This window comes from Triticum aestivum, chromosome 5A (assembly GCF_018294505.1).
Source record: "Triticum aestivum cultivar Chinese Spring chromosome 5A, IWGSC CS RefSeq v2.1, whole genome shotgun sequence".
Classification (NCBI taxonomy): Eukaryota; Viridiplantae; Streptophyta; class Magnoliopsida; order Poales; family Poaceae; genus Triticum; species Triticum aestivum.
The window spans coordinates 439937213-439950233 of NC_057806.1; the positions used below are offsets into that span (position 1 = coordinate 439937213).

The 13021-nt window shown below is 43.1% G+C and overlaps 1 protein-coding gene across 22 annotated transcripts; it reads right to left on the reverse strand.

The window, feature by feature from the left end:
• Positions 1-1299: 1299 nt before the first annotated feature.
• LOC123103869 (uncharacterized) lies at positions 1300-8019 on the reverse strand. Of its 22 annotated transcripts, XR_006450002.1 has the most exons (9): positions 7512-8019; positions 7030-7288; positions 6083-6334; positions 4355-4837; positions 4207-4265; positions 4015-4131; positions 2783-3524; positions 2029-2375; positions 1300-1771 (listed from the first exon to the last, which is right to left on the reverse strand). XR_006450002.1 is itself a non-coding variant. In XM_044525552.1 (6 exons), exons 1-4 carry the CDS (start codon positions 7616-7618, stop codon positions 4718-4720), a joined length of 609 nt encoding a protein of 202 aa, XP_044381487.1. In that variant the 5' UTR covers positions 7619-8019; the 3' UTR covers positions 3470-4131; positions 4207-4265; positions 4355-4717. The 22 variants fall into 22 exon arrangements, 8 of the variants coding, with proteins under 8 accessions (XP_044381487.1, XP_044381490.1, XP_044381489.1 ...); XR_006450007.1 differs by having other exon boundaries at positions 2029-3524; positions 7030-7128; XR_006450009.1 differs by having other exon boundaries at positions 2029-3524; positions 7024-7128.
• Positions 8020-13021: the final 5002 nt, after the last annotated feature.

A 13021-nucleotide genomic window follows, 5' to 3' on the forward strand; every position in this document is an offset into this window, starting at 1 on the left:
CGTGTTGTGACCGCCAATGGCGGGTGTTATGATTGTTTACCAAGGATGTTATGACTAGAGACAACAAATGTTGCGACCAGATAGTTTTTTTCATCCTTTTTCCTACTAATAAAGTTGCGAGATCTAATGGTTTTGCGGGTAGCAATCGAGCGGCTGGCAAGGCATGTCTAGTGCTCTCCAAAAACAATTACATTGTGAAAACATATTCTTGTACATTCTACCAGGAAAAAATATATTCTTGGTACATTCAATCAACTCCGTCGAGTTTATGGAATTGCTTCATGTACAAGGCACACCCCTCGCTTCTAGTGGACTGAACTGGACTGTTGATAGGTCTTAATTTTGCAAACCTCACATGCGGTAAGAGAGAAACACGACTGGTATCTTTTACTCCCTCCGATCGGAAAAAATGTCCCGGCTTTGAACTAAGCTTTGGAAAAAAGATGTCCCAGCTTTGAACTAAGGTTTGTTTTCCGATCAAAGAGGGAGTATCATTTAAATGGTAGAGTAATCATTTTTAGAGAATTTTAAACAGTAGCTATATAAGACGAAAGATACACACACACGGGACTTAAAAACCTGTCTCCGATAGGAAAAACTAGCATAGCCCGCGCGGCGGCACGCCGCACCCGTCAATACGTTGTATCCATATGAAGTGTATTTACTTTCTGAAACAAATGTTATTGGTTTAATATAAGAGAACCCTGTGCGTATGAAGATAAACTGGAAAGAGGCATATTCTTGGCATCATGCATGCTGCATGTTGCTAAACAAGGAAAATACATGTTGATACATCTCTAATAAGTTTCATAGGACAAAGGGTATGTTATGATGATAACTTCCTTCCGTTAGTTTATTTTTATTTTAGTATATGAAAGCACTCATTTTAAATACCAAGTATATGAAGGCACCATTAGCCGAGGGAGTGTCATATCAGTAGTTAACATGATAGAGTTCATAAAGGGGGCAAACAATGTGTACGAACCTATGCTTGAATCAGTAATTTATGACCATATAGACTTCAGCTATACATCAAGATAATGTTTGTGTATATTGGAAGTACCTATCTTTATGTATACGAAAAAATACCAATAGTTACGCCCATCTGTTGCAGTTCTTTTTTCTGACTGGTGACTAACTTGCATTCATGACATAGCAATTGAAAAACATTTTCTCAGTAGCCAGGCAAAAGTAGAAAAACCCATGATGACGAAAGCACTATTATTTGAAACAAAAAATGCAACCATATAGACCAGGATACCATCGACCAACAAATGAAGACTCGGCAAAGATGGCATGCAAAAGGTAGTGCTAACTCAGCTATGTGTAGCGTAGATCATGCGGTACATGTGGTTGTTTCATAGAATTTTAAGAACTTAGCTGTTAATATATGAAAAATATACATGGTTAATATAGTTAAGACCTTTTAGGTGCAAAAATTACAATAATCTGAACATTGAGTAAGCAAGATTGTAAGCCATATGTGATTTGAGTGGTAGCACAAAGCTTGCATCTTGGTCGTTCCTTCTCTCCCTTCCCTGTTTTTACTCTGTCACAAACATTTGGAAATTTTAACATTTGCATGTAGTTTCTGAACTGAACTTCTTGTAGGTAGACCATCTTGTTGTTGTCTATTCTAGATGTGTACAATAGCAAGAAAAAAAATCATAGTAATGTACTACATTACAATACAGTCAGATCTAAGAACCGGTATCCTGCATTGCACTATCATCAAAATAGCCGCTTCCTTCCTTGATCAAAATCATGTTGCCTACAAACAAATAGTTCAGGTAGTACAACAGCAAATGAGTTCCTACCTTCCTAGGCAACTATGACGCAAACTTGTTAGGACTGCTTTCATATGCAACTCTGATGTTCCATTCATCTTTGGAACTGCTAATCTAGTTCTAGTTTGCATCAAATTGCACCAAGCTCTCACGACAATTACACAGCCTAGGGAATTCTTCTAGGTTAGATCAACAATAACTTCATGCCATGCACCCTTTGAAGGGAAGAAAACTGACCAACCTGAAGTTGAAAAGCTACAATGTTTGCCAGTAACATGCAGTGAGAATCCATCCATCTCGTGCGACCCAGAGGGGCCCTTGTTTACAAATTTTCTCATCTTCACCCTACAATAAAGTTCTTCCACAGTTATTCCAAATTTTTATTTCCTAAAAAAGAAAGCAAATAGCTTCAAAGGCAAAGAAAAGCAGAAAATATCCAATCGGATTAGTCACTTGGCAATAAAAACATCTTGCCTGGTATGTGGTGGGTGAAGGGGTTTCCTGACCAAGTTAAATCGACAACATGGCACCAGCACCTCGAAAAATCGTTTGCATAGTTTTGAGACCCTTGCTCTGGAGCATTACCTCCTATGCTTGTACGACAATCATTCGATCAATGAATGAAACAATGGAGCATATATCTAGAAGTGTACAATATCAGGTGCATGTAAATGCAAACTAATGGAAAATAGAAATGGGATGATGAAGCAATGGGGTGCATATAAACAATTGCATCCTGGTTCCTGTGCACGGTTGCAATCTGTTAGGTATATCTCATAAAAAATCAAGTTCTTATACCAACTTCTCCGTAGCAGATTAGAGCACAATAGTGCATTGAGAAGAGAAAATAAGTGGAATAAATAAGTAAACCACTAATGCTTACCAGCCTTGTGATGTTACTCAGTCCTCTGTGTTGGTCGGGGATAGATCAAACAGACGCTAATTTTTCTGGGTTTTGAAATCCACTGAACTTACAACAATCAAAGAAGGCTCACCGTGGACTGAGAAGATTGCCTTCTATTTATCTGTAGCCTGGCCAGCTTGAGGAAAGTTTACATGAGGATAAATGGAGCATGACCTGTTCAGTATTTGGAGGAGTATATTCTACAAGGATACACATTCAAGATTTGTGAGGACAACACTTTAAGCCTACCGCAAAAGAAATCTTCAGCATTAAAACCATGCAAATTAATGGTGGATACACCAATTATTTTGGCCAACCGTATCTACTGTAGGGATTGGAATTATTTAAATTAAACCCAAAAACAGCGATAAGAAAAAATTAATCAAGATTATCATTTCAAGGCTATAGAACTACAACTAAAAACAACCGGTGTACAACTTGCGTTAGAATCATATATACCTAAGAGATTCATCCCCACTAACCTATTTATCTTAACTAGTACAAATGCCCGTGCGTTGCACCGGGCAAAAAATGAAATATAACCTGCTCCACGTGCCATTATGCAATATTTTTTAATCCAATTTTTGCAAACGTCAGAAATAAGGTTAAGTTTTTTAAAATCAATGTATTATTTTTTAATTTATACATGGCAGGTTGAAGGAGATAATGATGAACTCACCTGATGGCTTGGCAGGTTGAAGGAGATAATGATGAACTCACCTGATAGCTTGTTGTCTTTGCTCGGTGCTGATGCTAGCGGAGGAGACATTTTTTTTTGAGGGTCGCGGAGGAGACGTTCTGATGGCTGGTTGTGTTTGGTGTTGGCGGCAATGCTGGCAAAGCGAAGTGCAAAGCTGAGTTGCTAAGTAGTTTATTTGACCAAAGACTAATTAGTATACACTATAAGGGTGTTGTATATGTATATATTTATATATGTACAAATGCTTGTGCGTTGCAACGGAAAAAATGACTTGAATGCAACTGTAGTACAATACTTGAATAACATCATCATAAGTGTTTTGCATCATCGCAAGTGTACTACTATCATCATACATACACATTGCATGTGGTAATATTCAGAAATTCATTCATAGATGGATGCTTTATAAATGAGCATTGAAACGTCACCATGGGTGTACATATATTCGAAAATTCAGATAACAAATAGTTGTATCATATCAGTGATTCCCTACACACAAAAAAGGGTATCACTGAACATATTGAATCCCATCTTCACCAAGTGGTAGCTCAACTGCCCTGTACAAAGTTTGTAGCCAGTAATTGGAAGTCCTATAGAAGTAAAATGTACAAGAAATTGCATACCAGCACCCCAATCCAATAGCATTGGACTCTGCCTTGTATGCTGAAGCTTATTGTTTGTGAGTGACTGGAAAGTATTACCATCAGCAGTGGAGTGTATCCAGATTCAGGCATGTGTATCTATTACACTTCAAATATAAAATTAGCTTCCATGCAAAAAAAAACTTAGCTTAAACAAATTGTACTCTACAATACCTGATATTGTACTATTTTGAAGATCTCTGGAGAAGAGTTTTCATTCCTTGGTCGCATGTCTAAGTGTACAGATTAATTAGGTCATACCAGTCAATAATAATTAAACAAATTAGTGTAATCTGTGGGGTGGGAGGGAAGTACCACTCACTCAATCATAGGAACGGCTCGGGTAATGACGTCCTTGATATCTATTCAAAGCACACCCGGGATCACCGCATCTGCCTGCACAGTAATTGAAGTGTGCCCTTCGCTGCAGCATACAGTAGCCACCAGGACGCGGAGGGCTATCTCCCTTATCTATATATTGTCATAACATTCAGATATCGAAATCCTTGAATGGCAGAGACATGACCTCCAAGAGTCTTACTATCCTCCTTATTTCTGCATGTAAGCCAACAGAAACATGAACACCATGTCTAGTGATCCCTCTACCAGCTCAAAAGGCCATTCCCTGTTTCTGATCTCTATTGGAAGCCCGCCTCAGCTCGTCGATGCATCGGCTGAGACTGTGCTACTCGTCAGTGCTTGCTGATGGCGGCTCTATCTTTTTGGCGAATAGAAATCTTTGTCTCAGCTTCCGCCAAAAAGCGCACCGTCTATCAGCTAAGATTCTGTGATGATGGACATTCTGCTGCATAAAGGAAAAGTAAAATAGTTTGACAAACTTTTGGGTGCCAACAGAAGAAGATTGAACTTAATATCTTAAACATGTGATATGAAAAACAAAGTAAATATTCATATTCTATGAAAAATAAGTGCAATACCACTAATCTAGTAAAGTAATTGGAATGTCGGCTTAACTAATTCTTTACCATCAACTAAATTGTGAAGAACCCGTTTTTTCACCATAAACAGAGACCAAAAAACTTTCAATGTATTAGAAAGTAAACTGATTAGGTGGCCTAATCAAGATGTACATCTATATCTGTTTAGGATTCGTCAAAGAGCACACTTGATGTGGTTAGAAATGTTATGCAAAATAAGTTAGCAAACCGCCCTAAAAGAGATGGATAATTTGTTATATTATTCAGCAGAATATAATATCAATGGATGCAGTATTCAACTTTTACCAGGTGTAACTGATAAGGTTTACCGTGAGACAAACCTGAATCCTTAGAGCCACAATTAAATTTTGCATAGCTAAATTACAATACTGGTAAAACAACTATACCACCACAAGTATTCTACCTAAATGGTTTCAATGGAGAGAACCTATACACTCAAGGATTCCTGGGAGCAAGATGAAAAGAAAAGGACTAAAATACTGGGGGGGGGGGGTAATGAAAGTTCCAATGTAGAAAAACTTGCCCTTTTCATGTTCTTTGGTAAACACATATTTTACTCGAGCAATAAAATCGCTCCTACAAAATCAAAGGTATGAATCTTTTCCATTATTAGATGAACATAAAAAATTTGCTGGGAGTGTCATTTATATACAATGCAACCAAACAACTCCAAGGACCCATAAATAATTGTAAGTAAATAATTCCATATAACAACAGAAAAATTGTACAACAATCATTGTAAGTAAATGATTCCGTTTAACAATGGAAAATTTCTTCCCTCAGGCAAGAACCACTTGAGTGAACAGAGAACTTCAAATAGTCAGCCATGAAAACAACAGAGAAAGGAAATTAAGAAAATATAGAATTTTTTCTCAGGTAATTAAATTAGAAGGAAAAGGATTCCACCAAAAGACAGAAGCGCTGTCGTCCCACATACTTTAGCAAAATAATCATTGACACAAGTAGCAACACAACCAGCAATCGCACAGCAGCAGCCCAACACACATATCAGGCAGGACATGCACCAACATCAAACAAAAAAGTAGGTTTGATGTTCTGTAAAGGAAAGGGCATTTCTTGAGATTCATTACCGCATAAGGGAGAGTGTGGCTGGCGAACAACAGGGGCAGGGAGGCAGTGTTGAGCGACCAGGCAGGTCGGGTCATCTTCTCCGCCCAGATGCACATGAAGCAGAGTGAAGCGGTGGAGAACCCATAGGATAGGTCCGACTGGATCTGACCGAAACAGGCGATGAAGACCAGCAGTGCAGCCACTGGCGCCGGCAACCTCCACACACCCCTCCTCGAGCTCTTAAACTGTGACTTCCTTGGTCGGCTCCAAACCTGCATCGAGCAGATCATCTCAGAAAAATGCAATACTGTACTCCATTAACTCAAGCAAGGAGAGAAAAAGAATATGTTCCATCAATGTTATTCTAATTTGATACTAATAAGAAATAATGTCAGAAGTACACCGGTCCTTGATTTTGTTTTCTTAGCTAGGGTCACTTGTAGGTTGTAGTAGATGTATTAACGAACAGAAATAGATCAAGTCTGCATTTTTGTGCTGGCTGGAGACCTACTGCTTCTGTATCTTGTTGTATACAATTCAAATGATGCAGAAATTATGAACTTGAGACTGAGACACCATGTAGTAGATTGGATATTGTTTGACATCAAACACATATTGAGTATTTACAACAATCTCTTGTGAGAGGGCCACTAACAGCAATGGGAGAGTAATGCAACATAAGTTCTATGCAAGGAGATTAACATAAATTAATAGAGTTATAAAAATCAAGGCAACAAACCTCTTTAGAGAAGGCTAATATTTATTTCTTAACTGAGGTGCTAAAACCACACAAAAACTTACAAATACTAATTTTTAAGAGTGACAATATGAGATCGGTCTCCCTAGAATTAGTACATACTACACAATGCGTTGACAGTATATGGCAAACAAAGACATGTGCATAATCTAGAAGACAACCATGCTAGCATATTCATGAGGCAGCGAAGACAACATATGAAACCTGAACCTGCATCATTGTACTGTTTAGTCTTTCCTTTCCTTTTTATACCATGTCTTTTGTTCCACATGTTCCTCTGAATTTTCACTTGAACAACTTTCTGTTGAACTAAAAGACAATACCACCAATGTCAATTACCAAGATGACAATAAGAAAAAAATTGTTAGCAACCTGCGAGAGGTTAGCCAACATATTCCGTAGCTGATGGTCCATCTTCGCATGTAAAAATTCAGAATAGAGGTGTGTCTTTGTCAGCGGCTCGTCTAACCTGCAGAATCGTGCATCATTCTATCATTCCCTTGCTTATAGAAGCACTACTCACTGGACCACTCAGCAATCACACAATTAAACTGCCCATGTAAGATTTTCACACAATTTAATTAGCAAGATGAGTGTCCTCAACTGAAAGTGCATATATTGGTTCAAAAGGAAAGTGTGATAACTGAATTAATCAAGTAGATATTGAGGTTAATGTACGTATGTATTCTTACCTGAGCCTCTTGTAGGATTTGGGGAAGCTTCTTGGTGACCACTCGTTAAAGTCCTCCTGCAATGATGGCGGCTGGGTGGAGAGGATCTGGAGGATCTTGTCTAGCATGGGGCAGCTGCTCTACTCCTCGATGAGGCGCCGTATGGCAGCAGTAAGCCACATCATCGCCACAGGGGAGCGCAGCAGGCGCGATGCCTAAACCTCGCAGGGCAGCGCGCACGAGCAGGCGTAGGGTGGGGGTGTCCGTGCGCGCGAGACGCCTCGCCACCGCCGCCGTCCCCATGCGTCTCCTGGACTTGGAACGGGAGGAGGGATGCCGGCGAGGTCGAGGCTTGAGGGAGAGGAAGGCGTCGGAGGGATAGATACCTCTTCTCCCGGCGTGGATTTCGGCCGCGGACTCAGCGAGGAAGGCGGCGGCGGCGACGCCGGCGGCAACCGCCCGTGCGTGGGGAACAGGAAGGGGATCGTGGCGTGATGTATGTTTTGAGGGCTGCGGCTTGAATGTACTAAACTACAGGGAAGTTTCTGCAAACATGAAACGTTATCTCACGTAGTCACCCAAAAAAGGACTGCGGGTTGAATTCTAAATAACAGAGGGACTTTTCTGTAAAATTGCAGCGACGCTAAGTGACGGACGACCAAAAGCAATAGCTGGTTTATTAGTATATATATATATATATATATATATATATATATATATAAGGAGAGACATGCAGGCTATCCACATCAGCATCCAGCCACATCAGTGTTTCGTGACTGGCTTATAAGCAGGACCCACTACAGGGGCGTACAGACTTGACATATCAACTTTTTTTTGTTGCCACAAATATGAGCGTTCTAGAAGATAAACGAGCCATCTTCATATATACCTAAGAGATTCATCCTCACTAACCTATTTATCTTAACATGCAGGTTATCCACATCAGCATCTAGCCACATCAACGTTTCGTGACTGGCTTACAAGCAGGACCCACTACAGGGGCGCACAGACTTGACATATCAACTTTTTTTGTTGCCACAAATATGAGCGTTCTAGAGGATAAATGAGCCATCTCTCGAATCCTTTCCACTTCTTGAAACGTAAGCTACCTCCACGTCTTCTATATCCCCATCCTTTTCATTCCCTGAAAAACCAAACTCCCTTCCTATTCTCCCCGTCATATTTGATCTCCTTCGACAAAGGCTGCCGCCGTTGAGCATCGAGGCTGCAACCAACACCACGATGAAGGTTGGTCTCACCACTCTCCTCCCGCAAGATCAACGCCTCCTCGCAACGTAGCCCATATCGTCTACCTCATCTGAGCTGACTCCACATCTGTTGAGGAGTCGATCTATGATCCCTTCTGTTTGCATAATCGATGTTCTTGGTCTGCAGTCACCTCTCCCCTCTTATACAGATCGGTGGAGCGGATGCCTTCAAATCTTCGGTACCCCCGATGGCCATGACTGTGCATCTGGCCTCGCTGGTCCTTCCGAAATCTAGAATTGACGGAAAGGAGCTGCAGCGACCCTTGCCAGCATTAGATTCGAAAGTGAGGAGCTAAGCCAACCCCTTTTGCAACCGCCGCCAGCCTTGCCCCCTTCCCGATCTTCTTCAAAATTTCGCCTAGATGCAGGTGCCGCCCAATGGAAAGGTGAGTAAACATATGATATTTTTGTTTTATGTTAAGTCCATGGAAGATTTGACCCAATTTTTTGTCGAGTGTTGTGGAATCTTGATCATGTAGCAGATCCCGTAATTAATTTTTGTGAAGAGATTGTGTTCAAAATTTTAGCCAAGGGATTTTGGATACCGCCCCCATTGTTGCAACACAGTTGGAAACAAGCAAGTAATTGTGTTTGCTTAATTCTTGGTTCATCACGCCGATGAGCAATAAATTGATAATTGGATTAGCATGGTTGTATTGTTTTATCCCTTTGTCATTGCTGTTTTATAGGATGTTGAAAGTAAACAACAATGATGATTTTTTTCCTTATAAGCAAGGATTTGGTACAGTATCAGGTAATGATCTATTCTTGATACTGTTATGGCAAAAGCACTAATACAGATTAATTAATCTACACATCATGCCATCATAGTTTTATTCATGATGTGCATGGTTACATTTTAGTAAACGTATTTACTTTCATGATGCCATATAGTGATTTTACTACAGATTGTGATCAACAAGGTTCATGCTGTGTGTGTTTGTAAATTTTTCTTCCAGTTTTTATGGGATCATTACAGTGTTATGTACCACATAGTGTATTTGTCTATAAATTGTGTTAGGACAGTTGGCATCTGACATTTGAATACAATATTTAAAACAATATTTTCTTTCTGTTTCCTTCTTCCCATTAGGTGAAATAAGCATATTTTATATTGCCTTAGCTATCTTACCATGATTTGCTGAACCTTTTGTTTGTAGAAATCCATGACAGATGATTTATAGCACATCTGAACTTCCCTGTACTTTAGAAATTGGCGAATCATGTGTATCTTGAAGATGCTTCTATATTTCCCTTCCAGATTTTCAGCGTGGATGGTTAAACGTTGAGAAGTTTATAAGGATTTTCTCTACTTGGTTGCTTTTGAAATTCTAAGCATGTTTAATTAGCTTCAAGAGGTATAATATTCTAAACTCTGAAGCCTCTTACTATCTTGGTCCACCTTTTTCTCATAATGTGGCTTGCAAAGAATTAGAAATCTCGATTGTTTATAGTGGGATTCATAAGTGAGGATCATTGAGCTACTAAGATGATATGCTTTTACTCTTATGGTGTCTAAGTCACTACATGCAAATTTTTGTACGTTCTTTTGTGGTCAGCGTGTGTCACCATAACTTTTGCAATCTTCTACGGTGTCGCTTCATGTTGTAACCTAAAAGTGCACATAATTTATCACTTCAGGTTGTAGTCGTGTTACATCTTGTAGATTATGTTTGACCTTCTCAACTCATTTTTTCGTGAAAGTTCCACCAAATTGTTGCAGTTTTTCTTCCGCTCTTCATATTAGAAGACACGACTTATTTGAGTCCAAACAAAAAGAAGTTAATTGGCCATGTTGTACTGCGAAACAAGAAACCCCTTCCACTTAAGCATTATACACACAACCATCATTTTGAAGTTGGTGATCAACTAAATATATCAATTGTTTAGGAGCTATACTTAGTTTTGATTGCACAAGCTAGCAACCTACCCAAATGTGTCAAAACAGTCTCATTCAGACTTATGCAAACCTCTAAATTTTATCAATAAAACATCCGGCAACAACATCCCGCAGCAACGCGCGGGGAATCATCTAGTTAAATAAGAAGCATGGTTGATTAATTAGTGAGAATGGATTAAATATGAGTACCCACAACCTCAAGTGTGCACCCAGCCACCCAGGTCAATAGAAGCAAACACGGACACACGCACCCACCATGCAGCACGCACACAAACACACTCAGCGTACTGCGCACTGCACCAAGCCATGCATCACACACTGACACACGATACAGCGGCAGCACGCGAGCCGTGCATGCACGCTATGCAGCGGCAGCCCGCGCAAGCGGGAAGCATGCGACGCATCGCACAGGCTGGTAGAACGCACGGCCTAGAGAGCGGGGGTGAGGCAGCCGCCATGCGAGCTCTGTGCTGAAGTTCACATGGAGAGAGGGTGACAGGGAGCTGGAGCGCCTCCTTGCGTCATTTTCGACAGAGCGCTGGGTTGGATGGGCTCCAGGTGCCGACGGGTTGGGCGAGCTCAAGGTCAAAAACGCCGTCCTCGGCGTCGACACGGCAGAAGCTGTCCCTTCTTGGAGTCCAGAGAGCTCAGGTCGTGGGAGGCACCCGCCCGGTCCTCTGCAGTACGCAGCTCCTCGGCAAACGCGGCGTGTAGCCTGTCCTAGCAGTAGGCAGCGACCTGAGCGCCACCATGCCCGTGGTACATGGCGACGAAGTGTCGCGGGGAGGCGGAATGAGGTCGCTGATATGATAGAAGCGGGGGACGACGGCAATGGCGTCCTCTATCTCCGGGCAACGTCCGCAGAAGGACTCGAGAGCGGAGAGTCGAGACTGGAGAAGCTCCTGCATGCGCCACCGGGGACCGTCGCGGTGTCGGCGGCAACCGCAGACATGACGTGGAAAGGAGAGTGGGCGGTCTGGCATCGGCGAAGGCGAAGAAGAGGCCCTCGAATCGGCAGAGGTGACGTAGCAGGTGCTCCCTCACAGGGGCGGAGCCAGGGGAGACGAGCAGGGGCCTGCCCCCCCCCCCCCCCCCCCCCCCCCCCAACGATCAATAATTTTAGTAGAAGCAACTAGTAATCATCAACAAGATTCGATCAATGTATGTATTCGGCCCCCCCCTATACTCGAATCCCGACTCCGCCACTGCTCCCTCAGGCGGACCGCGGACCCCTCTTCGTCCGGCCAGCGTCCCAACGATGAGGACGCAGCAGGCTATCCGGGTGCACGGCCGTCACCGCGCGCGTCAATCTCCGTAGCCGGCCACCACTGACGCTCGGCTTGCTGCCGGTGACGCCCATCTCCAAAGCCGGCAACCAGAACGCCCACAGCCCCACCAATGGCCGACTCCAGGTCCTTGGCCCTGACGTCGCTCGCCACGTGCAGGCCGTTCTGCGTCGGAAATCTTCCCCAGCCGGCGATGAAGCGGTAGGCCTAGTTGCAGCCCAGCTTCTTGCAGCCGAGCACGGGCCCGTCGCGGCGGTCGTAGGCGGTAGGCCTGCACTCGCACGCACGGCTTCTCTTCCGCCGTCAGGGCCTTGTCCAGCGGGAACGGCTACCGCGGCGCTAGCTCTCTCTTGCACGGCATGAGCAACCGGTGCTGCTTCAGCACCCGGTCCGTCTTTCGCGCTTCGCGTAGACACACACCGTTGGGGACGCTCCCAGTCCCAGGTCCTGATGTCCCGTAGTGCAGCGTCCAACGGCGATCGCGTCGACCGACGGGTCGTCCTTCGTGGCTGACGCCGGCTTAGAACACGCGGTCGACCAAAAACGACACTTCTTGCTTGCAGAAGATTAGGCCTGGCGGAAGGCGACATGAGGCCGGGGAGCGATCTGCAGCAGGAACACGGCCACGGCCGTTGCGCACGCGATTGATGATGGCTGCCTGGATTCCAAGAGGATGACCCCGCCGGCCTCGACCAGAACACACAAGAGCATTACTAGTAGAGCCCTCAAACCCTTAAAAATAACTGTTTTTTTATAGTTTTTGTCGAAAAAAAACCGTAGACTAGAACCTTTTAACCTTTGAACCCTTAAATTTTTTTTAAATGTCCAACCCTCGAACTCTCTCTCAATCCTCAAAAGTAAGGGTTGGGGAGCAAAACCTACCCTAACCCTCATTTGGCGGTTATACTCGCGCGGGAAGGAAAAATCCTCCCAACTCCCGCGTCCACGCCCGTGACCGCCGCTGCTAGTCGCCCCCGTCGTCGGCGGCCGCCCCGTCGACCTTCCGCGCACAACCACAACGTCGTTCATGAGGAATATTCCGTTATAAGAGTTGGGTTTGAGAGTTTTAATCTTTGT

Excerpts from the sequence above, each read along its gene's own strand:
- LOC123103869 (XM_044525550.1), bottom strand. The coding sequence starts at position 7,618 with ATGCTAGACAAGATCCTCCAGATCCTCTCCACCCAGCCGCCATCATTG. Across the intron at positions 7,289-7,511 it reads AAATCCTACAAGAGGCTCAG|GTTAGACGAGCCGCTGACAA; the intron begins GTAAGAATACAT and ends ACGATTCTGCAG. Across the intron at positions 6,335-7,158 it reads TTTTTCTTATTGTCATCTTG|GTTTGGAGCCGACCAAGGAA; the intron begins GTAATTGACATT and ends TGCTCGATGCAG.